Source organism: Perca fluviatilis, chromosome 24 (assembly GCF_010015445.1).
Source record: "Perca fluviatilis chromosome 24, GENO_Pfluv_1.0, whole genome shotgun sequence".
Taxonomy (NCBI): domain Eukaryota; kingdom Metazoa; phylum Chordata; class Actinopteri; order Perciformes; family Percidae; genus Perca; species Perca fluviatilis.
The window spans coordinates 10,198,381-10,222,827 of record NC_053135.1 but is presented as its reverse complement, the minus strand read 5'-3'; the positions used below and the strand labels follow the sequence as shown (position 1 = coordinate 10,222,827).

Here is a 24,447-nt window from a genome sequence, read left to right as displayed (position 1 = left end):
CAGAGCAGTCAGAAAAGTGTGACTCGCTCTGAAACGTTTTTTAAACGTTTTTGTAGTGTTCCCTGGACACAAACCGTGAGAGCCATTAAAAAGAAATAAATGATTATACATTATAGTTCTGTTAATGATCATGGTGCTGCAGCCTCAGAATGGGATATAGTAGTAGCTTACTTTTTCACCTGCAGGATTGCACCTACATGAAATTATAGGTTTAATACAATTCCAGTTTTCACCAGTAATATAAGTTATCTGTGATTAAATATGAAATTAATACACTGTTAATGCTTATACGCATTGACTTGAGCAGCAATTTTCTCCCACACCAATTCTCTCTTTTGCAGCAGCAGCTGTCTTGCTTTTTTAACGAAATGCATGTTCAAACGCGCCGTTTGTGTGCATGAGTATTTCAGCCGACCCGTTTGTTTGTGGTTGTTGCCATGGTGAATAGTAGAATCACGGCTCCATTCAACCCTTCTTTCATGCCTTGTGCAAGAAGCCAGATCAACCAACAGATATCAAAAATAAGTCATACCACACTGCAAGTCTTAAAGCCCAAATACATTAGTGCAATAGGTGAAGGAATGACAAATAACATGAGTGACAAGCAGATTTTCTACCACAAATACAGGAAAACACTCAAAATGGCGTAAAGATATTTGTAAGATTTTATTCATATTTCATGTTTTTTTTTTTTTATACGCTTTATTCAACAAAGCTTGTTCACGGGAGTGAAAACGATTTAACTGTATAGTACAAGCATCAAGGACAACTTTAAATTAAGGAGCAACACTAAGTTTGTTCTGAGAAGTGTGTGTTGTTTCAGCGGAGGAGTTACTGCACGCGGGTGTTCAGCAAACTGACGGCTCGTCGACGGCGGCGGCTCCTTCGGTCACGGCTTTGACGCATTTGGCCATCGTCTGGGAAGCCCTGCTGATGGAATCTGAACACAGAAGGGGAAGGGGTAGAAGAAGTCGATTTAAAATTTCTATATTTCTATTTTTGCCTGTGTATCTGCTATTTAGAAACACACTCACCTGTCATGTAGAAGTCCTTTGCTGTTAGTTGAGGTGGCACCAGAGGAGCTGCAAGGAGGTCCTGGTTCACAGCCTGCGTAGAACAGAGCGAGGAATCAGAGATCATTTTCTTCTTCCTTTATAGGATAGTCTGTGGGACGCCACGTTCTGACTCTATGGATGTTTGTGTGTGTGTGTGTGTACCTGGGCGAGTTCATTAGCCTGTTTGAAATAGTTTGCCTCCTCTACATCGTCGTAACGGACGAGATTAGGAGAGACCTCGGCTAGTCTGCATCGGACCCCCTCCACAGAGTCGTAGGGCAGCGTCACGCCGGCCAGCTGCAAACACACAAAGACAGGAACGACTTTGTGCTTTTTGGTCAAATGAAATGTTGACAACAGTATGAACATTAGTGAAAGACTCCCTGCTTACTTCAGATACGGCCCTGATGATCTTCCAGTCCTCTCTGGCCATTCCAGGAGCGGTGACAGCCACCCGGGTTTGTTGGCTCCTTCCTTCAGTGTTGACATAGGTGGCGTTTTTCTCTGTGTATGCAGCACCGGGGAGGATGATGTCTGCCATTGGTGCTCCTACATCACCATGGTGACCTGGAGGGGTTGAAAATGATGTTCTAATATATTTGTGCTTTTTACTTTCACGGTCACGGTGACGACTGAATGGGTGTATGCTTGGTGGCATGTGTCTGTGCGTACCCTGGTAGATGATGAGGCTGTCTTCAGGCAGGTCGGCTCTGGTGATGCAGCCGGCATCAGCTCCCAGCAGGAACAGGACTTTGGGGGGAGCTGCCCTGATGGCGTCCACACCAGCCTTGTAGCCCAGGTCCAACGCAGCCACCTGACTGGCCACTCTGCACACACAGACACACAGACACACACAAAGTAAGTAGGGCTGTGCAATTAAAGAAAACTGTAATCGCATTTAGGATTTTGGCTCCTAATGATCACAAAAACAGATGAATTGGAAGAAGAAGAAAAAAAACTCTTATTTTGTCTTGTGTTCTGAATGAAAAAAAAAGTTCAAACGGCAAAAGCATTAAGGGAAATTTCACAGTGTTGATTTGTTTAACTGTTTCACTGCTGCAAAATGCAACATCTTTCCAAAAGACAATGAGTAATTGTGTTAAATAATCGTGATTATGATTTTTTCCATAACTGAGCAGCCCTCAAAAGTAAGAGCAGGAAGCATCTACTGTACCTCACTAATAGAGGCTGATTTTACCATCATTTGTTAAAAAAAAAAAAAAAGCTATTCAAATCTGCAGAAAACAATCGATTTGTCTTGAAAGCTTCAAATGAGTCCACACTTCGGAGGATCGCCAAGTTGTACCTGTGCAGGACGTTGAGGACTTTCCACCCCTCTTCCACTCCACTGCTGGTTCTGGCGTTCTGAGCGATGGTGGAGACGGCGCTCATGATGGCGGCTCCGTCTTCTCTCTGCAGAGCACTGCTTCCCACGACCACTACCGGACGCTTAGCAGCTGATAGGACCTGGAGCCAGGGGAAAGGAAAATTTCAAGTAAAAGTTGCCAGAAATTCATCTGAGAGCTGCCAACAAAGAAGAAGAAAAAAAAAAAAAAAAGTCACATCAGTTCATAAATCAGCACCAAAGCTCCCTCGATTCAGATTGCTTAAGAGTCCATTACCTGGCAGAAGGGGTGTGTGCCGTTAGCCAGTTCCTTCAATACTGAAGTCTCCTCTCCCAGATGGTCGTATGAGAAGCTCAGATCAACACTGTGACCCACCATGGCAACACGCAGCTCATTATGGAGCCAACTGACAGAGGAAGAGGGGGAAACGAGAAAGACAGAGGGAGGCAAGTGACATTGATTATATAAGTTTGATTTTATCCGGTAAGAAGCAAAGACCAACTGCAGGAGAAATAGTAGAATAAGTGCTGTGTAAAATCTATTTTTGCTGCAACAATACTGTCTCCAGGAGGAGAATCCAAACAATTAATGCAAAGAGTTATGTATGAGTTTACCTCTTGCGGATTCGGGCGTTGAACAGCGGGGCCTCGTAGCGCGGGTTAGTTCCTACGAGCAGCAGTAGGTCACAGTCCTCGATGCCGGCGATGCGAGAGTTCAACAGGTAGTTGGAGCGCAGGTCAGTGCTGCAGAGAGAGAGTGAGAGAGAGTGAGTGAGTGAGAGAGAGAGAGAAGTTGTCCGCTGCACAACTAAAAGATACTGTGGGAACCCTGTACATTATATACTTATTCTTACCCTGCCCCCGCCATAGGGAAGAGCTCCTCAGTGCAGAGGTTTTCCGAGTTGAGTCTGTTGAGGAGGTCTTTGAGGGAGACCAGAGTTTCGGCGTCAGCCATCCCCCCTGCAATGGCTGCTACCTCGCTGCCCTGCACGCTCTGCAGCTACACAGACAGACACACACACACAGATATTTATACATACAGACTAAAATATTATAATACAACCTAAAATAGGATGAATGAATATCAAGGCATAACAAATATCACCTGTCTCCTATCGGCATAGAATAACGATATATAAAAAAAAAGGAATAAACAGGCAGATCCAATACCGAAGCGAACACACACTTACTGCTCCAGCAACACGAGTGAGAGCATCCTCCCAGGTGGTCGGGGTCAGCTGACCTGAATCATCCTTCACCATTGGTTGGGCCAACCTCTGCCTCTTCAGACCATCATATGCAAACCTGAGGACACACATTTGGGGATTTTCATTCTCCTTGGTCGAACTTTATGGCAACATATCTAAACTTTTTTTATGTTTCTTTGTGACTACATCGAGCATTTATTTTACGGACTAATTATCCAGTGAGACCGATTTCACGTTTTCAACTCAGTTGGAAACATGTTAATGGGGTTCGTATTTTACCTGGTCTTGTCAGAGATCCATTCTTCGTTGATGTCTTCGTTCAGCCTGGGCATCACCCTCATCACCTCCCCTCCTCTTGTACTCACCACGATGTTACTGCCCACAGCATCCAGCACATCAATTGACTCGGTTTTCCTGCAAAGATAGCAGAAGATGAAGTTAAATAAAAAAAAAAAAAAAGACAGAATCAGACACAAACTGAACTAACCAAAATGCCTTAAACTGATGAAAAAATGTGCTTCAAAAGCTCGTAGCTTTAAATGTAAGTGACAGTAACTGTCTGCTCTGGTTTTGTAAGGTTGATGGTATCAAATTCTGTCCTACCTGGTCTCCCATGGCCGTGCGGTGAAAGCGTAGGGTTTGGAGGTGAGGGCTCCGACAGGACAGACATCGATAACGTTGCCGGACAGCTCTGACATGAACATCTTCTCCACGTACGTCCCGATCTGCAGGTTGTTTCCTCTTCCGGTTGTTCCCAGGTCTTCAACACCTGCGATCTCACTGGCAAAACTACACAGGAATGCATTAATGTGCTGTTAGAGGATCTCCTATATTTTTACCATTTGAAGTGACAATAGCGGTCAATATGATTATTACATTTTGCTGATGGATGTCAATATGATGTTTATCATGCGCTTACCGGACGCAGCGCGTGCACTGGATGCAGCGGGTCATGATGGTTTTGATGAGCGGCCCAATGTTCTTGTCCTCCACTGCTCTCTTCCCTTCTGTGAAACGACTGCGGTCTGAACCAAACTGCATGGACTGGTCCTGAGAACACAGCAGGTGGAGTGTTAACACAAGATACAATAGTGAAACTGGTTTACAAATGTAACTAACACAAACTAGCCCATTAACCTAAAGGTGATGAAGGTTAAGCTCTAAACCAAGGTGTTATATACTCGTCCACGGTTACCTGTAGGTCGCACTCTCCTCCCTGGTCACAAATGGGACAGTCCAGTGGGTGGTTGGCCAACAGGAACTCCATAACTCCCTCTCTGATCACACACACGTTCATCAAGACAGTTTCAATAGTTTATTAACTTTGATGACTTTTAAAAATGTTGCGTAAAGTTTGAATCATGTTTGAATATTTAATACCTGGCTTTGCGTGTCTTCTCTGAGTTGGTGAGGATGTTCCATCCCTTCATGACGGGCATGGCACAGGCTGCTACCGGCTGAGGAGTACACACAACACACAATTAGACCGTAGTACTGCAAGCATTTACAGCAATTTCTGTGCAAAGGCATCTCGTCCAATGTTTTTAATTGTTCAATTGAATGGACTGCTGACCAATCGGATGCACTTGGTTACCTTTGGAGCTCTCTCAATCTCCACCAAACACATACGACAGTTTCCCGCCACTGAGAGGCGCTCGTGGTAACAGAACCTGGGAATCTGGATTCCTGCCTTCTCACAGGCCTGATGGGGAAAGGAAACGGTCATGAAAAGGTGGGCAAATTCTAAAAAGATCAAATGATGTACACATGAATCCAAAATGGACTAGATTATTGTCAGGACAACACAATTACCACAAAATAGTGCCTATTGGTAACATATATACAAAAATACAGTATACAATATGAAGGGATCACATGAAACATCTTTATTGGTTTTCAGTAAAATAATCAAATTTCTTACCTGCAGCACAGTAGTTCCAGGCTCCACCTCCAGTGGTTTCCCATCTACAAACACTTCCACCATGTTGCTGGCAGCACGCACTGAAGTACGTACTGTAAGTGGATACACAAAGGTCAAATTTACTGAAATGAAATGAAACCTGTAAGTATTTTCTGTTTCTCAAAAAGTGAGACAAAAATGGACGTCTGAGGGAAATAAAGCATAGGACAGGTGGATCTTTAAATTATGTAAATGCATAAGTTTCTACCCAGAAATGAATGAAACACACTGAACAACACACTGAAATGAAAGGAACTATTATTGGGTGCCGAGATTCTGAAAATGATATAAACTAGGATAAATTGCCTGATATACTGAAACACAACCATGTTCAAAATAAGAATTAAAATACAAATGGTAATAATCAAATCATGAATTTAATTGGCTCCAAAACAGTAAACAAAGAAACACAAACACGCATTACCAGTGTTGGAGGGAGCCAGGCTGCTCTTGGCAGCCCCGGCTAGAGCCCGACCGACAGTTGGCAGTCGCAACATGACTCTGTGAGAGGAAAACAGAAAGAAAGCAGTCCACATATGAGCTAACCTTATTCTGATTTTTATTCTTGCAGGTTCATTTTTTGTTGATCAACTAAAATTGACCACTTGTTCCAGCTCAACCCACAATAAGTAAGAATGTGTTCAACATGGTGTTTGTTTGTTGATAAGTAAGATAACATAGCTGTCAGAGTCCAGCTGTACTGCAAATAATCTACAGTGCTCTGAAAAGGTTTTTACATCTCTTGAGGTCTTTGCACAATATGTTTAGCTACAACATTATTTTAATATTAAATGTCTGGGATCCATAATGTTTTCTGTTTCAACATAAACATTTTTTTAAATCAATCAGTTTTTTCCCCAAGATTATGTCAAAATATACAATCAACATTATTCTGCACTGCTCAGCTCAAAGCTTTAACATTATGTTGAAGCTATAATATTTAGCCTTTAGGTTTAACGTTAGGCCTTTAATTTCGAGACAAAATACATAATGCTGCCCTTTATCCAAAGAATTACTACAAAAACAATTAGAGCCATAATAGTGGTAGTTAGTTAACGTTAGCTAGCTTCATAGCTGCCACTGTCAACAACAAGTGATGTTGTCACTCAACCACGTAATTAACGTTTCAAGGAGATAATGCACAGAGACGAAAAGCAGAAAGTTCGAAACATAGACATAACAAAATATTGTGCACGGTTATATACAGTTTATGTACCAATGTAGACATGGGGAGGAAGCTTATAAGTAGCATGGACCTTTCAATAGGGACTGCTTGCTTGCAGGCTAATAGTGTTAGCTAAGAGTACTCAAGGACACGGGCATTGCAATGTTATAAAAGGGTTACAGCGGGTAATACGGTTAAACAAATAATTGTCTATTGGTCTTGCAATTAAATAACAAATAGATGTAAAAGTCTATACGTGCATAATATGTTTCGGATTCTTACCTTTCGCTATTTGGCCTTCTTGACCAGAACAGCGGTGATCTGAGTTGTACTACCAGTCAAATAGCTATGGGGTTAGCGGAAATAGCATGGTGTCTTACTTCCGTTTGAAATGAGGTCTCAAATTTCACAATAAAAGTAACAATCTTCAACATAACATAATGCAATTTCTTTCTTTCTTTCTTTCTTTCTTTCTTTCTTTCTTTCTTTCTTTCTTTCTTTCTTTCTTTCTTTCTTTCTTTCTTTCTTGTATGTGTTCACACAGTGGATGTATTATAAAACCACACTTAAACTGTTTATATTCTGAGATCCTGGGTTTCACCTCCTACTACATTTCCCATGATGAAACGCATGATACCGGAAGTAGCTACGTGTTCATTTTCGCGACAGTTCAGGAAGCATCTACCGAAACAGCTAGCTACAGATTCAGAAACGAGTTGGTGCTTCTCCTGCGAAGGAGTACAGCAAAAACAGGTAAATAATGTTAAAGAAGTGTAGTTGTTTAGCTAGTTAATACCAAATAGTTACCGCTGCGTTTACCTGGTATATTACAAATAACGCTGACCAGGCCTGCACTGCACTCTTTTTAAACAAATTAGCAACAAGCTAACAGGACATGCTAGCAAACAGCGTCAACTAACAAGGGAATTAAATATGTCTTGTTGGGGGTAATTTTGCTACTGCGCAGTAGCTAGGTAGATTGTGTAATTGGTTTATACAGGAATACATGTGCAGCATTTTAATTTTAAATTTTGTTTTATGTAATTTAGCTAGCCCATGTGTAGCATAGGTGTGCAATAGCATAATCTGTTTCTGTGTTGTCATTTATATATAGGCAGTTTGACACTCTTCAATGATATATAACGTATATATTTACAGGGCATTATATAGAGATTTGAAATAAAGCATTGTGTGTATTTTCTTAAAACTGTCATTAAGTTACCTAGTGTTAGGACCGTATGATATAAATGATCTAGCTAGTCAACTTGTACTTGATCCTAGAAACCCTTAATCCTAAATGTCCCAGTACATTTCTTTCTTTCTTTCTTTCTTTCTTTCTATCATTTATTTCATTCATTTTTAAAAACAAATGCAACAACAGCATTTAACATGAATGAAAAGGAGCAGAAAGAAGTAAAACTTATAATGTCTGCCCCTTATCAACACAAAATCATTTACAGTTCCAGGTCATTTGAGCTGTCTCATACAGCCGTCTCGTTTTCTATGACATCAACACAAAATACATCAATAAATTTGATCTGCTACTCCGCAGTATTATATTTCTGCAACATTGATAATTTAACACACTTCTTAAACACATCGATGGACTTTGAAGTTTTAATTCTACAATCAAGACCGTTCCACAAACTGACTCCTTTGATTGTGACACATTTTTCCTTTACAGCCGAATGGAACCTAGGTTTTGTAAAAACCTCAGTACCTTTTAGTTCTTATACACATATATGTAGTACATCGTGCGTAACATATTAGTTGCTTTAAAGTTTAAAAATAGCATGTAAGTTTTGCAAAGTAATATTGTCTTATATAAATACAGTTACTGTGGTTTTATGTTTGTCACTGTGATGATTAGATTTCTCTTTTATCTGCAGAGTACAAGATAAGTTACAGAATAAACAAAACATCAATGTTAGAGTGCTAAGCTTCCTCAGGATGTGTGCAGCAAATTCAAATGGTCCTTCTTCTCATATTCCATTCTTTCTTTGCTTGTCCTTACCTCACGTTTTTTTTTTTTAAATCTGATAACCAGCACCATGTTGCCGACCATCTTGCCGGACAGCAATGGCGCCCTCGGTGCTAGGGATGCTGCACGTCACACAGCAGGCGCCAAGCGCTACAAGTACCTGCGACGGCTGCTCCGTTTCAAACAGATGGACTTTGAATTTGCCCTGTGGCAGATGCTTTACTTGTTTACGTCACCGCAGAGAGTCTACCGCAACTTCCACTACAGGAAACAGACCAAGGACCAGTGGGCCAGGGACGACCCTGGTTTTCTTGTCCTGCTCAGCATCTGGCTGTGTGGTAAGTCTATACTCGGTCACATGTAGCCAGTGGAAACCTGATGTTGTCACTGTACTATGATGACTGAACACTCCCTCTGTTCCTCTGCAGTGTCCACAATAGGCTTTGGTCTGGTGCTGGACATGGGAGCAGTGGAGACTCTGAAGCTGCTGCTGTGGGTGGTCTTTGTTGACTGTATAGGAGTTGGCCTTCTCATATCAACCCTCATGTGGTGAGTAGTGGGTTTTGCCTTGTTTAGATGGAAGTATTGAATGGCATTTCCTCCATTTACTGTAATTGGGGCATGTTAAATAAATATTGTTGATTTTGTCTTTTCCAGGGTTATCAGCAACAAGTACCTGCTTAAACATCCCAGCAAAAATTTTGATGTGGAGTGGGGCTACGCATTTGATGTTCACCTCAATGCCTTCTACCCTCTTCTAGTCATCCTGCATTTCCTGCAGCTCTTCTTCATCAACCGTGAGTAGATGTGACTCTGTTATCTTTCAGTGTGTCTGAAATTACATCATCCAGTTTAAATGTTTTTTAGTATTAGAGCTGGGCAGTATATCGATATTATATCAATGTCGGGATATGAGACTAGATATCGTTGTAGATTTTGGATATCGTAATATGACATAAGTGTTGTCTTTTCCTGGTTTTAAATGCTGCATTACAATAAAGTTATGTCATTTTATGAACTTACCAGCCTGTTGTAACTGTTCTATTATTCGCCTTTACCCACTTAGTCATTATAGCCACATTACTGATGATTATTTATCAAAAATCTCATTGTGTAAATATTTTGTGAAAGCACCAATAGTCAACACTACAATATCGTTGCGGTATCGATATCGAGGTATTTGGTCAAAAATATTGTGATATTTGATTTTCTCTATCGCCCAGCCCTATTTAGTATGCATTTTATGTGTAGAATGCAGATCAACAAGACCCGAGGCCACTATTCTACTTTTTTGTGTATGTTTGTATTATAAAATATAATTCCAACTATCCCAATTTATAATATGTATTAAGTAGGGCTGTCAAAATTAACGCGTTAATTTTTGCGTTAATTTTTGAATATTTAACTCGTTAAAAAAAATTAACGAAATTAACGCAGCTGTGTTTGTTTACTTCATGTGGCGGCTGAGAAACGTAATACGTCTCCATAAGAGCAGGCGGCGCTACTCTGTATTTGTAGCATTCACTACGTCACGGGTGTTCAACAGCAATGTACCGCAGGTTAATAGGTGGGAGGGACTTACCTGATTGACGTACCGTCCAGTCAAAAGTTGAAACATGGACCAGTAAGATCCCAAAAGAGAAAAAAGACGATGTGTTAGAATCCAGAAATGAATGAGCACGGGCTATAAACGGGACCGAGTACTAGTTCCGACATGTTGTCTCGTCAGGAAAGATGCGCCACCGGTAAGCTGCTGTTTCGCTACATTGAGCTGCGGTTTAAGTTTGTTTGTCTGTTGTGCTACTGCTGTGCTGCCGATATGTACGTGCGCGATTTGTTTGCTTGATAACTGTTACGTTGGTCACGCTGATAAAACCTTATTTGCAGTCTGATGTTTAACGCTGTCGACTCGATAGTATCCGTGACTATATTCCAGTAAATGTTTGAAATTGGTGCGTCTCACTGTCACACAAGCTACTTCCTGGTTGCGGTGCTGGAAGGGAAATGTAGTCAATCGCTTTACATTGGTAATGGATTGCTGTGCACAGCGTCGCTATCTAAAACTACACTCACTGTTTTCACTTTAGGCCAACATGCACCTTTGTGGTTTTGGGTTACTGGTTTAATGTGTAACATTGATATTGATATTGATGTGCATTTCTGTGTTTAGATATATGTGCTTTGCTTAGTCATTCAGATTAAACACTATGTATATTATAATATTTATGATATTAAGTACTGCCTAGATTGTAATTTATATTCTATATATATATATATATATATATATATATATATATATATATATATATATATATATTTGTATATTATTCAGAATATGGTATATTAGGTATGTGGCTAATATTGGGGGTGGTGACAAAAATCTGCTCTCAAGTCGGACAGTTTCTAGCCGTTTCAGCAGCCTTCAGCAGGACTAAATAAGCCAAATTGTTGCTGCTGTTGTTCTGAAAGATATTAAACAATCTGAACTTAGCAGAACATTTCCTTGTTTGTTTTTTCTTCATATTTGCAAAGTTAAGTGATTTAGCATTTAAATATCCATTACTACAAGCTTCAGTCTCATTTTAAAAAAAGCGATTAATCGCGATTAATTACAGCAAATTGTGCGATTAATTAGTTAATTTTTTTTAATTGATTGACAGCCCTAGTATTAAGACATCATTGATAATAAAAGCAAAAGATACTAATGTACATAGAGTTTTGTTTGCATTGTAGCAACCCAGGGGACCTGAAAGCCCGATTCACAATGAAAATAGGTAACTCGGAGACGGTTGGCTTTAACATAAAGTGTTCTTTAGTAACTTGGGTCAGGAAAAGGTTAGTGGAACAAACTTTAACTTAGGATTCTTCCCATCCGGGGGTCTGTCAGCCTTAATGCGGTGTTGAAGCAGAGTGAGAGGTCAGTCCTTTTTCCAGCCAATCTTCTTACTGAACAACAACAAACTCATGCAGTGTTGCCTCTCTGGTCCTTTGTTCCTCACTCTCTCCCATGCTGCCTTGGGCTGGCTCTCTGAATACCTTCCCCTGATCCCCTGATGGGCTGCAGGTGTGACCAGTGCCAAGTGGCTGCAGCACTTGAACAGGCAGATATGGTGTGTTCTTTTTGTCCACCGAAGTCGATTTACGAGTCGTTTTCGGGAGTTACGACCCGGAAGTTGCAAAAAGAACGCTCCCGAGGTCGTATATACGACTCGTCAAGTCGTCTGAACTCAGAGGACCCCGAGTTCACTTTCAAAGATGGCTACGTTGTGCATCACACGTAGTAAACATTGTGGTTTTCTACAATTTGAAGCACTTTGGTCTTTTGTTGTAACCAAATGAAGAAGTCGTACACATAGCACTGTATACTGCTACCTATAGGCATGAAGCTAGAGTCTTATTAGGAGTTAATACCGCCTCATTAGTTATTTTGGAGCTTGTGCAGCTGAAATTGGCTAGAGACGCTCGGTTGCTATATGACAACAATGACTAAGCCGAGTCTTGAGCAGAAAGCAGAGCAGTAGCCTAACGTTAACGTTAATCAAAACGTAATTTTCATGTATCAAACTGAAATATATTTGTATAATATGTCAATAACTGGGTGAATAGAATCCTAAATGTTACTAAAAATGTTACAAAAATCATCTTTTCTCCGACTCGTAGTATTGTGTGACAAAAAGAACGCAACAACCAGCGGTTATTCGTTTTTCGACACGTGACGTCGCACTCGAGCTACTAGTCGCGATTACGAGACAAAAGGAACGCACCAATAGACTCCCTCTATCACCTCCCCCAATCTGAGCCTATGGACCCGCCCCCTGTGCCGGATTGGCTGGTCTGTTTCCTCTGGTTTGCTACAGCATGTTAATTGAAAGACATTCTTTCCATTACAAAATAGAAACATCAACTGATGTAATGAAAATGGACCATTGTAAGGAAAAGCTACGACATGACACAATGTGACCATTTTTATTTGGACAGTCAGTTGTATGCACAGGTGATTTGAGCCCGTTCCCTCTGGCGATTTAAAAAAAAAAAAAAAAAAACCTGTGACTGTACACACCAAAGACCGAGAGCCTCTTTAGTACACTTCATCAACTAAAAATGTGTGTATATATATATATATTTTCTAATAATCATATGTGAGTTCTACTAGTATTTATTTATTTATTTATTTTTTGGTCCAGAAAAACTGAACCAACATCAGGTGTTGAAATAAACCTTTACACCCGCCTCCTTTATCACCATACCTACAGTTTGTTTTGTGTGTTTCAGATATTGTGGTAATAAACTCTGACTGGTTCGTGGGATACTTTGTCGGTAACACCATGTGGCTAATAGCCATTGGTTATTATGTCTACATCACGTTTTTAGGGTACAACGGTAAGTCCTATTCACATTTAAATACACCGAGTTAGATTGTTCTCAAAATGTTCACTAAAAAGTACCAATATATCAGTAAATAGACAGTTTCTGGATTTATGTCACATTGTCAGTGTAATATGACTTCAGATCGGCTTGGATTAATAACTTGATTATATTTAGTTTTGTCCTTAATCAGAACTGATTCTGCAGAAGGAGACATTTCCATTTTCAAAATGTGTTAACAAATCTATTTAGAGCTGTAATGATTAGTTGATCAGTCAATTAGTTGATAGTTAATTGTCAATTATTTTGGTAAAACATTTGCAAGTTCCAGCTTCTCTGTCGTGAGGATTTGTTGTTTTTATATTAATTGGCAGAGGTAAGGCCGTTTTATGCTTCCTCCCGAGGAACGAACACCTGTTTTTTTTATTGGTGGTTGTATTTATTTCCATTTCGGGTTAAAGCAGTCACCATTAAGCACACCCTGTTTCCTATAAAGGAGTGGTAATGTAGTGTACATTTCAATGTGACTTTATAGATGTGCAGTGTTGGCTAAAGTATCTGCAGCCTGTCAGTGTGTTGATCGTTTGTCTTGTGTTATCCACACAGCTCTACCCTTCCTGAAGAACACCGTGGTGCTGCTCTACCCCTTCGCTCTGCTCGGCCTCATCTACGTCCTCTCCGTCTCTCTGGGCTGGAACTTCACTAAGGGTCTCTGCTGGTTTTACAAGTACCGCGTCCAGTAGGACCAGTTTCTCTCTGAAGTTGGATACTAGTTGGCTCCAGGCCATCTCACAATCTGTTTTCAACTCACATCTAGCTGACAGCAAATCCATTTCCAGCTTCTGTCAGTCAACATCTGTTTGGGAAGAACTCTGGTTGACTCTCATCAAACGGGGACGCCGTCTTTATTGGCACTGAGCCGAGTTGACTGTTGCTCGACTCTGAATTGACTCTGTTGATTTTCTGTTTGGCTCTTATGTTGAGCTGGAGCTCCAAAGTCAGTAAACTGTGATGTGTTTGGACTAGTTGCAGAAACTGGGGCAGATGTGCTACAGCTTTTATTGTGGTTCTTTTTGTATGATTTGTAAATACTCTGGCAGGTTGTAATATATATATATATATACCCAGACGGTTGTTTCTGAAGAGTAAACATTTGCTTTTTTTCTTTAAAAAAAAATAATAGACAAAAATCAAATCCTGCTTATTGAAGAGAAAAAAGGAAAGTGGAGGAACATGGAATGGACACTTTTTTTCCCCCCCTTTTCTTTTTTTTTTATCCTAAAGTGTACATTCCAAAGCACTTTCAATAAAAGGTTTTATTAACTTAGGTTGCCTCAGTTTTACTTTCTGGAGGAATAAATGCCCTGCTATAGCTAGGTCACAAACCTCTACCAGCAGGGTGTGCCCTACCTTACAAGTTTTTGATGTTCTGGGAAATATTTCCAATAGTAGGCAGTATTATGTAGTAAAAAGTCTCATAGTGGCGCTGCTGATGTTGTAATTGTTGGACATTAATCCCATTCCCTATGTTGATGCTTTTTGTTCATATTACTGTGCAGATGCTTGGGGGAAATCATATCTATAAAAAAGGCCTTTTTATAAACCATTATTATATGTAACAAAACAAATCTAATTAGTGTGATCCTTACTGTGTAACAGTCATTAGTAATTTCCTAGTTCATTTTGTGGGGAAATCGAGACAAGTACACACTGTAAGTATCAACTAATCTATTTGAACCAGTAGGTTACTGTAGTGGAAAAAATGTCAGCTGGGCCAGATAAACTCGGGTCTGCTGCTCTACTTATCAACTCAATTTTAGCATTATCTGCAATAAACCCTGGATTCGGTAGAGTTCAATGCAATAGTAAGTTTACTGTACTGTTGGCACAAATACAGCAAAAGTGAGAACTGTTTCCCCAGGGAACGGCCCACTGAATACACTCGGTTTCTGACTTCTCTTTTATGCTAGTCAAAAACGTTTTGGGGGGAGTTGACTCTGTGTCCCGCCCCATCTCCCAAAATGCTGACTATGTTCCACCAGTACATTTACTTTAAACCTACATCTATCTAACTACATCACGTAGGATCCTCCAAAAGCCTTGACTTTATAAAAAAAAAAAAAAAACTTATAAGAAAACCCCTTTGTTTGCTTTTGTTTAGTGGCTTCTACCAGAGTAGCCTCATTAGCAGATCTCACCTGGGAACCAGGCATCCGGAGCCACCTTTAGCTTTAGAATTATCTATGTGATTAGATATTAAGGCACTAGAAAGACACATTACATGGTAGTTTAATACATGCATAGCTTATAAATTGATGATTTCCAGAACAATTCCCAGTAACTCACATATGTCTTTATGCTAGACTTATAGGCTGCAACAACCAATCAAAAACACCTGAGCCAATACACCATCAATAATGGATAAACAAATAAGACAATGTATCTCAAGGTCTATAGAATAGGATACAAATCCAGAAATAGAAATGACTGAATGTGAAATGTAAAGTAAGTGAAAAAGAAAATTTGAATTATGGGATCTGGAATTAAGCTTCTTAATGTTAAAGAAAAACAAATCATAAAGAAGATTAAATTTTTCTCACGTCTACTGATGAGGACATATGCAAAAACAATGTAATGAGTGAGTAACAAGTCTAATGTAAGTGATCAGGCAGTCAGCTTCTAATGAACAATGAACCTTGTAATATCAGGTACATACAAATCAAATCCTCATCTATTTTGAATGTTTGTGTTTCATGTGGTTCGAAAAAGTAATTCTCTCAAGTCTAGTGTGGGTTTACCACCTATGTTAGGAGCCTAAGACTAAAAAAAAAAAAGTGCATCCCACTGTGTCGATCAGACAGCTCAAGATAAACACAGAAAAGCTGAATTGTTTTCTCCTCGGGCCTTCACATGGACTGATGGTTGTAACACATGCAATATTTTCCAAAACAGCTGCACACTGCCTAATACCACTATACTGTGTTTAAGACAATGGCATGGAATAATTATAATATAAGTATGTGGAATAAGTGGAATAAGTATGAACTGTATCGGCTGTAGTGCGCTTTGCAGAGATCATGCGTTTAGTGGGACTCAGACATGTCATGCTATTTCAGTGCCTTCATCATCATTTGTTTGAACTTCTCCTCGTCAATTTTCTTCATGATGAAGACCTTGTGTTTCTTCTTCAGCAGGTCCATGTAGTCTACGACCATCATGCCTCGGGTGTGGGTTCCCTCCAACTCCACCGTCACTGCAAGCTAGAAGAGAAAGGCAAGAAGTTGCATCCAATACTGAAACACATTGTCTTTGGCTTTTGTGCTTTAATCACACACTCGTACTTATTTCGTATCAGAGGCAGTGTATCCTGGCATTGGCACCTCGTTTAAAGTGCAGAAACTGACTGAACGTTAAGGTGTTAAAGGGATGGAAGCAGAATTTTAACCTCTTCACTCTCCATCACCAGCTTGTCATCGATGGCTGCAGCCAAGGCGTAGGTGTCACAGGAGTTGAACCCAGGTCCTCCTACCAGCTCCTTTTGATACCGCTCAGTCTGGACCATCTGCAGTGACAATCAGTAGAACAAGTGAAATACAAGAAGTGATATTTATTTGGAATTATTTTTCGGTGTGTTGAAACACTCAGGAGGACACCGTCGTACCTTCCTGGTGTGGAGGGAAATCTTTTCCATGAAACGAGCCTTGTCTGTGTCTTGGGCCAGCCAAGTGTCGCAGAAAGACTAAGGGAGAAACAGACAGGAAAGTAAGTCAAGTGGTGAGTCAGTTTCAAGTTACACTTAATTCTTGCAATTTAAAGTCTTATAACAAAAGAATTACTGACCCACGGCAGGCTGCTCCTGCAGCTGAACTCCCAGGTGGCGATGTGGGTGGGACAGGTGTAGCGGTCCAACACAATGTAGGCGGCTTCAGGGTCAGCCACAAAGTTAAACTCTCCACACACTGTGGTGTTACCCCTGGCTACACACACACACACACACACACACACACACACACACACCCCCAAATATATTTCCCTCTAGTTTCACGATATAACACATTGAGTTTAACACTTAGAGTTGATGTTAACACACAGATAACTTACATTCAGTGTTTCCTCCCATGATGTAGAGCGCCTTCAGCTTCTTCGGGAAGGAAGGGTTAAGTTGTACTGCAACGGCCAGGTTAGTGAGGGGCGCCGTGGCAACCAAACTCACCTGCAAGTAAGAAAAACAATAAGTAGCATACAGTACAGCTTTTTTTTTAAATATTTTTACTTATCCATCATGCACTGTCTGCTGTTGTAGGTGGTACATTATGATACATAATATATGATACTTTATTATCAGTTTACACTGAAATTCATTTTGCGTCCCTGAGCAGCTCCACTCAAAGAAAAAAACAAGTTAGACAACAATTACACATATAGTAGAAAAGATGAAAACACATCAACAGTCATGTTTCATGATATCCTCGGATCCAGATCTTAATTGGCAGCACACTGATTTGGGTTTAGCAACAGGATAGACTGATGTAGCCTATGAAAGAGTTCTTGAGCCTGTTGCGTCTAATTAGAAGGCAAAAGTTGGTATTAATAGTATTCATGATTCTAGCTTCCTAAATTTTTAATTATTGGATCTTATATGAAAAAGAACTTTTTATATTAGCCTTTACAACAAAAGCCAAACTTCCATATGGTAAAAAAGGAACAGATTGAGTAATTATTTTCAAAACAGTCCATATTTGTAGTATTAAATAGGCTAAACAAAAATCTATATATCATTAAGTATTAAGCGTCAAATAAGGGTCAGTGCATAAATGATGCAGTGAATTAGTCATTTTTTTTTAAATGTTTTTAACATGATAAACAGTTTCATCATAATGTGTTATGTGTCAGATTGTACAGTAACATTTCCCCACCATCTACCCACCTCTCCAGGGTTTTGGTTGACAATCTTGATGATGGCCTGTGCAGCTTGTTTCTTCTGCAGCAGCTCCAGGCCTGGAGCATCTGGATCTGGGACGTCGCCCAGCCCATCCTTCCCGTGGAAATCTCCAGCGTGGCGTGTTCGACCCAACAGTGGCCCTGAACATCCGCGGTACACTGGGATCTGTGGAGCATTGCAGGTGTAACATAGGCTATGCTGATATGATGCCACACACAAGAAGTCCTCATTCCATAGGCATTCGTAACAGAAACTTACAGCCAGCCTGTTATCTGTGGAGTAAGTATGTGTTGTGCTTGAAATATAGCAATCATCATATCTCCAATGCTTTTGTTAAACCAGGAAAAATAGCATACATTACCATCATATTAACCCCTTAAAACCCCCTTAATCAGTCAGAACACCAAACTTCCCTTGGCACCAATTTCTGTCGACACACCCGTGTACGAGGGCTCCATTGCTGTCTGAAGTTAGTCAGCCACAAACTTACATCCAGCCTGTTGCAGACTTTGAGGACACGCAGTGTGTTCTTGCAGGCGTTGTCCAGGGGTGTGTTGCCATGACTGCAAGTGATCGCCAGGATCTCCACGTTGGGGGCTGCGAGGGCTATCATGATGGCCTGAGCATCATCCACCCCTGTGTCCACGTCGAGGATCAACTTCTTCATCTTGTCTGGAAGAAGAAGGACGACGGTGTGTATTCAGAACATATATTTTCTTTTGTCTTCAGATGGGAACATGAATTAGTGCCCTGGTATAAAAGAAGAGATGACTTGCTGAACTGGTAGTTCCTATAACTATAACTGTAGGCTTCTCAAATGTGGGTCAAACACAATAAACAGGATAGGCAGGAAGCAATCCAAGCACTCCAATAGGAAAACGGAAAGGAAATATTTAAAAAAAAGCCTTCATTATAGTGGCCAAATAATTAATTATAGTGGCCACATCATTGAAAAGCCAACATGTGTTTTGACCAGGCTTTAAACAAATCTGTATAATAAAAACAGCCAATAGGAGGCACTCACATGACCTGGGTCATGGCATCTTAACATGTTGAATATAATGAAAAACAAAAACTGAGATTACACAGTATTTTTAGTGTCCTTGAATCTGAACCACTATGCACATGCCCCTCTCGCTGTGAGCTTGACATTTTATAAATGTTGAATCAGCCATTGTTTTTAGTGTGGGTATGTGCCACACCTATAGCCTACGGTGCGAGCAAGCGCTACTGAGAGAAAACTTCAACAATCGTTCGTATGAGTCTGAAAACACCCACAATATTCTAGGAATGTAGTAATAAAGTTACTACCATTTTGCACGTTGGTTGAAAGAATCTTGATCAAGTAAATAAACCTGAGAAGAAACCATGCAGTGCATTAGCAGTAGAGAGAAAATGACTTACCGGTCAAAAAGGTATGATCCTTTACCAAAGTGCGCATCAGCTGTGAAGGGAAACTTCTCTTTGCTGCACTCTGACTTGTATGCAGCAGGGGACGTGAGAAGGTTGTGCAACACACAAAATAACTTACATCACATGCATACTGCCTGAAGCCATGGCAGCATAGCTGAGGTTGGGCGTCGTTTAGCTCAAGTAAACAAAGACTTCTAACGGATGTCACAAAGGCTAATTAGCTGGAGTTGCCAAACAGCGATCAGTCTCCTCCTCCTACTCCTACTAGAAGTGTTTTGATTTAAGACTTTAAGATAGGCCATTATTGATGTTGCTTCCATTTTTGTGTTACATGCAGACATGTAGATAAAGTTTCTTATTCCTGCATTATGAGCTTATTGGGCATCGTTGGCACGGATCAATTACTCTTTCTACTTGAGGACAGTTGTTTCTCATATTTGAATGTGCAAAGTCTACAAAAACATGTTTTTAGTCTGGCAACTACGCAAATTTCAATGGCTGATATATCTAGGAATCTCTAATCTCGCATTGCCAGACATACCACCACAGCACTGTGAAGGAATCTCTGAATGTTTTTATTTTTTTCCTCTTATTACTGCTCCGCAAAATCGCACTTGTGTTTACCAAAAATGGGGGTTGTGACTGTGAGATAATCTTCCGCTTTTAATGTTTTGCAAGGCTATTTCAATTTTCATACCAGACAGGAATGTTATGTGTTTCTGTGAGGAATCTAAGAAACTGAAGAAAAGCCTGCGAAACATCTGGCCTACACACACAATAACAAAACCGTTACAGATGCTTGAACCATGTTTAAAAAAAGAAAAGACAAACATACTGCTTTGTTCACATTTGCTTTATTTATTATGGTGAACAGACTTAATGTTTCAGCTTGTTACAGTATCATTCTACTTCAGGGAATTCATGAACATTTGCTTGAACTTCTCCAGGTCAACTTTCTTCATGATGATAGCCTTGTGTTTCTTCTTCTGCAGCTCCATGTAGTCCAGCACCATCATGCCTCGGGTGTAGGTTCCCTCCAGCTCCACTGTCACTGCAACCTGGAGGAGGAACATGAGACACTGTTGGGTGAGGATTTGAACTGACATGTTTTGTATTTTAAAGACAAGTCTGTTAAAGACAGAGCTGCTCGCCTTTTCACTCTCTGTTATGAATGTGTCATCGATGGCGGCAGCCACGGCGTAGGTGTCACAGGAATTGAACCCTTTTCCTGCTATGATCTCCTTTTGATAATCTGCTGACTGAGCTTTCTGCAGAGACAATACACAAGGCACATTTAGACATGTGACTGAGGATCATATGGCACTGAAAGCACCAGAGGAAAAGCTGCCACTAGAGGGCCCCCAAACAACATCTACAGGATTCTCTGTTTGTTTGTCTATTTATTCTCAAAAGCATTAAAAGATACCTGCACTACATAGCACTCAGTCAGTCATATCAGGATAAAAACAAAAGGTTCTGTAAATGCAATACAAAATATTGGAATTTGGTGGCTTATGAAAAGTTTATTAGTTCAGAACATTTGGGTGGCACATTAATGGATAAGGTGCTGTAAGGTGCAGTGCATAATAACCCTTCTGAGAACATTGCATAGTTTACTTGTGTAAACATGCTCTGTTTGGCATGCTGTACTCACTGCATACCTGTACAGTTAAGTACATGGTGTTACAACCATCAATTTTCTGAACTTTACTTTCAATTTTACTAAAATATAATTACTTCCCTCCTCGTATTAACACAATCTACGCACTCTTACCTTCATTGAAAGGGATGAAATCTCTTTCATAAAGGCAGCCTTCTTAGTTTTTTGGGCCAGCCACTGGTCACAGAAAGACTGAGGAAACAGACAGTGTTTTTAACATCTCTTGTCACATGTTACTTTAAACATAATTTCTGTTTAGTTGTCAGTGATTATATCTAAAGCACTGTTGTGTGTTCAGCCTCACCCACGGCAGGCTGTTCCTGCAGCTGAACTCCCAGGTGGCAATGTAGGTGGGACAGGTGTAGCGGTCCAACACAATGTAGGCAGCTTCAGGGTCAGCTACAAAGTTAAACTCACCACACTCTGTGGTGTTACCCCTGGCTACACACACACACACACACACACACACACACACACACACACTGAGTACCATAAGTGCAGAGATGGAAATCAGTGGAGAAGAATATAAGAATCAACATATTAAATATATTTCAAAATTTATAACAGATACTCTACATTCAATGTTTCCACCCATGATGTAGAGCGCCTTCAGGTTCTTAGGGAGGGAGGGGTCCAGTTGGATTGCCACGGCCAGGTTAGTGAGGGGTGCCGTGGCCACCAGAGTCACCTGTAGACAGCAAAGCAACACACATTTAGTCTTGTGTGATCTTGAAGATGTTTGATGGAGCAGACCCATGATGGAGCTGACCCATGATGGAGCGAGGTGTTTGTCTCACCTCTCCAGGGTTCTCATTCACAATCTTGATCATTGCCTGCACGGCATGTTTCTTCTGCAGCAGCTCCAGGCCTGGAGCATCTGGATCTGGGACGTCGCCCAGCCCATCCTTCCCGTGGTAATCTCCAGCGTGGCGTTTTCGACCCAGCAGTGGCCCTGAACATCCGCGGTACACTGGGATCTGTGAAGTATGTGTTTTGATTGAAATATAGCAATCATCATATCTCCAATGCTTTTGTTAAACCAGGAAATTAGCATACTTTAACATCATATTAACCCCTTAAAACCCCCTTATCAGTCAGAACACCAAACTTCCCTGTACAAGGGCTCCCTTGCTGCCTGAAGTTAGTCAGCCACAAACTTACATCCAGCCTGTTGCAGACTTTGAGGACACGCAGTGTGTTCTTGAGGACGTTCTCCAGCGGTGTGTTGCCATGGCAGCAGGTGATCGCCAAAATCTCCACATCGGGGGCCACAAGGGCCACCATGATGCCCTGAGCATCATCGACCCCTGTGTCCACATCGAGGATCAACTTCTTCTTCATCCTACAACAAGTAAAGAGACCAGAGCAAGTGTCATGCTGAGGGATAAACACCAGCCAATGGCTTTTTTTCGCAACCTGGCAACCCCAAAGTTGTTCTTATTGGCTTATTTAGGATGGCTGAGAGAACTTAAGACACGGCAGTTGAATTAAACACATGCAGATAGACAGATGTAGACAAGTTGTGCATCATTGTTAATGCTTTTTAACAAGATAAAACACATTAATAAAGCTATTTATTGCAACTTGTTAGAAAGCGGAAGTAGAATATCTGAAGACTACAGGCAGACATACTTTGTTGTGTTGTGTATAGTGCACAGATCTCCATCTTATCTTCTGCACTGTATGATAATATCACTTTGTTGTTGAAATTCAACGTAAAAGAACTGTCTTGTTCTCTAAAGAAATCACAGAGTAGCCAGAGTAATGAATCAGATTGTTTATCATGTGTAGATTCTTCCTGAAATCACAAGTCATGTTAATGTACTTTACACATCCCTTTGTTGTGTAGGAAGCAGACGGTCTCCTGGTGCAATGTCTCCTGACCATTTGTGTGTAGAGAAAACACGGTAAGATTTCACTTTGTTCTTTATGTCTCACTAGAATCCTCAGACTAATGTAAATTACTCTTTGATCTAAAATTCATTCCTCACAACATACACACACATCCACTCTGTCTGCTTGCATCATGATCCTGATTCAGGAAGTAAAGTATTCATCTAAAGGCCTTTTTTATACCTGCAACACTACATAAGATTACTTTTAGTTATGTATCGTGCAATCTTTGGATACAAATGTTCCCCTCAGTCAACAAGACACAAATTATATATATTTAAGAAGTTTGGCATTCAAAGTGTAGAATGTGAATAAAATTACTGTAATAAGTGTTGAACAATGTTTGTCTGTGCAACATAAGTAGGCATATGTAATATGAGCAACATGTCATTAGGTGTGGCACGGTTGAGGAGTTTTAAGAAGTTACTTCACACTCGCTCAAAAGATTTCTTGCAAACCCCTTTAGGCTATTCAAAATAGTTTAAAAGGTTCCAGTTAAACATTTTATACATCTCGACATAATGCTTGAAGATGACAGAAATAGCAGGTGATTACTGTTGTTTTTATGAATGATATTTTTTAGGTAAATCTCACAGTGCTGTCTCATGCTAATCCACACACTTTTGAATGTCTGTGCTTCAAAAATGGTCTGAATGACAGTAAAATGTAAAATCCTCACCTGGTGAGCGGATCCTGATGGATGTTTGCTGATGTCTGTGTTGAAAGTGGAGAGGCGGACTGAAGTGAAGAGCCTCCTTTTAAAAACCAGAGGCACATAGAGGTGGTGCAAATTAGGCACACACCCACCTTTTAAAATGGTTACTTCTATGGTTGCTTTTTGCTTCCTTTTAAAGTGCATGAATTAACCATACATGGTGTATTTTATTTGATAAGACTCGGAAATGTACCAGCTGTGATTTCCATGTTGTTGGACATATTATTAGCATTGGCAAAACAGACAATGAAACAGAGGAAGGACCATGCAGTTATTAATTACAAAATGCTGCATCAAGACTTAACTGTAACAGGAAAGTGTTGAAAGCAAGGGATTTCATGGCTGTCCTAAAGCAACGATAACCGAGCATCCTGCATTCAGTTTGAGGGATGAAAAAGCATCTGTAAACCTGTACCTGTTTGGCCACATGCAGATGATTTAAAGATGTTAAATTAATGTGTAACATTTTGGGCGTGCTTGTCCTTAATTGCTTGTATTTAGAAAGTATGCATTGGGCTATTAATGTAAAAAATCATGTAATCATGTAACCGATTCTCTGGCATCAACAGTCCAACTTGACCCCCCCCCCCCCTCCCCTTCTCTCCTCCTCAATAACTAAAGACACATAAATGGCACATACTAAGGAAAGCTCATTGTGGGACTGGCTCTAGTGGCTGTAATTCTGCACCAAGTCTGAATTTTTGGGAAAATTTTTTTTGGGGTTATTAAAAGCTTTTTGAAGGAC

The 24,447-nt window shown here is 40.4% G+C and overlaps 4 protein-coding genes across 4 annotated transcripts; 1 reads left to right on the top strand and 3 right to left on the bottom strand.

Moving 5' to 3' along the window:
* Positions 1–695: 695 nt before the first annotated feature.
* On the bottom strand, positions 696–7,148 carry LOC120554348 (NADH-ubiquinone oxidoreductase 75 kDa subunit, mitochondrial-like). The gene is made up of 19 exons (XM_039793192.1): positions 7,016–7,148; positions 5,993–6,069; positions 5,530–5,621; positions 5,203–5,310; positions 4,989–5,065; positions 4,804–4,885; positions 4,528–4,658; positions 4,212–4,397; positions 3,888–4,022; positions 3,591–3,705; positions 3,255–3,400; positions 3,016–3,144; positions 2,678–2,807; positions 2,362–2,522; positions 1,728–1,882; positions 1,447–1,622; positions 1,218–1,352; positions 1,035–1,107; positions 696–940 (listed from the first exon to the last, which is right to left on the bottom strand). The coding sequence occupies exons 2-19, from the start codon at positions 6,063–6,065 to the stop codon at positions 849–851; spliced, it is 2,196 nt and encodes a 731-aa protein (XP_039649126.1). The 5' UTR covers positions 6,066–6,069; positions 7,016–7,148; the 3' UTR covers positions 696–848.
* Positions 7,149–7,355: 207 nt separating this feature from the next.
* On the top strand, positions 7,356–14,406 carry unc50 (unc-50 homolog (C. elegans)). Its single transcript, XM_039793191.1, has 6 exons — positions 7,356–7,486; positions 8,781–9,052; positions 9,143–9,263; positions 9,372–9,511; positions 12,987–13,094; positions 13,686–14,406. Exons 2-6 carry the CDS (start codon positions 8,785–8,787, stop codon positions 13,820–13,822), a joined length of 774 nt encoding a protein of 257 aa, XP_039649125.1. The 5' UTR covers positions 7,356–7,486; positions 8,781–8,784; the 3' UTR covers positions 13,823–14,406.
* Positions 14,407–15,350: 944 nt separating this feature from the next.
* Positions 15,351–19,581, bottom strand: LOC120554345 (inosine-uridine preferring nucleoside hydrolase-like). Its single transcript, XM_039793190.1, has 8 exons — positions 19,426–19,581; positions 18,512–18,693; positions 18,007–18,186; positions 17,181–17,292; positions 16,920–17,056; positions 16,741–16,818; positions 16,525–16,641; positions 15,351–16,339 (listed from the first exon to the last, which is right to left on the bottom strand). The coding sequence occupies exons 1-8, from the start codon at positions 19,460–19,462 to the stop codon at positions 16,187–16,189; spliced, it is 996 nt and encodes a 331-aa protein (XP_039649124.1). The 5' UTR covers positions 19,463–19,581; the 3' UTR covers positions 15,351–16,186.
* A 688-nt stretch (positions 19,582–20,269) lies between these two features.
* On the bottom strand, positions 20,270–23,799 carry LOC120554343 (inosine-uridine preferring nucleoside hydrolase-like). The gene is made up of 8 exons (XM_039793189.1): positions 23,667–23,799; positions 22,256–22,436; positions 21,892–22,071; positions 21,671–21,782; positions 21,399–21,535; positions 21,209–21,286; positions 20,586–20,702; positions 20,270–20,492 (listed from the first exon to the last, which is right to left on the bottom strand). Exons 1-8 carry the CDS (start codon positions 23,762–23,764, stop codon positions 20,340–20,342), a joined length of 1,056 nt encoding a protein of 351 aa, XP_039649123.1. The 5' UTR covers positions 23,765–23,799; the 3' UTR covers positions 20,270–20,339.
* Positions 23,800–24,447: the final 648 nt, after the last annotated feature.

What these genes read in the sequence shown, in the direction of transcription:
- LOC120554348 (XM_039793192.1), bottom strand. Translation starts at nt 6,065, where the DNA reads ATGTTGCGACTGCCAACTGTCGGTCGGGCTCTAGCCGGGGCTGCCAAG. An exon ending in AGATTGAGAGAGCTCCAAAG is followed by an intron (nt 5,066 to 5,202) that starts GTAACCAAGTGC and finishes TGTACTCCTCAG; the next exon opens with CCGGTAGCAGCCTGTGCCAT. An exon ending in AGGCTAATGAACTCGCCCAG is followed by an intron (nt 1,108 to 1,217) that starts GTACACACACAC and finishes TGTTCTACGCAG; the next exon opens with GCTGTGAACCAGGACCTCCT.
- unc50 (XM_039793191.1), top strand. Translation starts at nt 8,785, where the DNA reads ATGTTGCCGACCATCTTGCCGGACAGCAATGGCGCCCTCGGTGCTAGG. An exon ending in GCTCAGCATCTGGCTGTGTG is followed by an intron (nt 9,053 to 9,142) that starts GTAAGTCTATAC and finishes GTTCCTCTGCAG; the next exon opens with TGTCCACAATAGGCTTTGGT. An exon ending in CACGTTTTTAGGGTACAACG is followed by an intron (nt 13,095 to 13,685) that starts GTAAGTCCTATT and finishes TTATCCACACAG; the next exon opens with CTCTACCCTTCCTGAAGAAC.
- LOC120554345 (XM_039793190.1), bottom strand. Translation starts at nt 19,462, where the DNA reads ATGCGCACTTTGGTAAAGGATCATACCTTTTTGACCG. An exon ending in GGATCATACCTTTTTGACCG is followed by an intron (nt 18,694 to 19,425) that starts GTAAGTCATTTT and finishes TTCTTCTTCCAG; the next exon opens with ACAAGATGAAGAAGTTGATC. An exon ending in TGGTGATGGAGAGTGAAGAG is followed by an intron (nt 16,340 to 16,524) that starts GTTAAAATTCTG and finishes TTTCTCTTCTAG; the next exon opens with CTTGCAGTGACGGTGGAGTT.
- LOC120554343 (XM_039793189.1), bottom strand. Translation starts at nt 23,764, where the DNA reads ATGTGCCTCTGGTTTTTAAAAGGAGGCTCTTCACTTCAGTCCGCCTCT. An exon ending in TTTCATCCCTTTCAATGAAG is followed by an intron (nt 20,703 to 21,208) that starts GTAAGAGTGCGT and finishes TTGTCTCTGCAG; the next exon opens with AAAGCTCAGTCAGCAGATTA. An exon ending in TCATAACAGAGAGTGAAAAG is followed by an intron (nt 20,493 to 20,585) that starts GCGAGCAGCTCT and finishes TTCCTCCTCCAG; the next exon opens with GTTGCAGTGACAGTGGAGCT.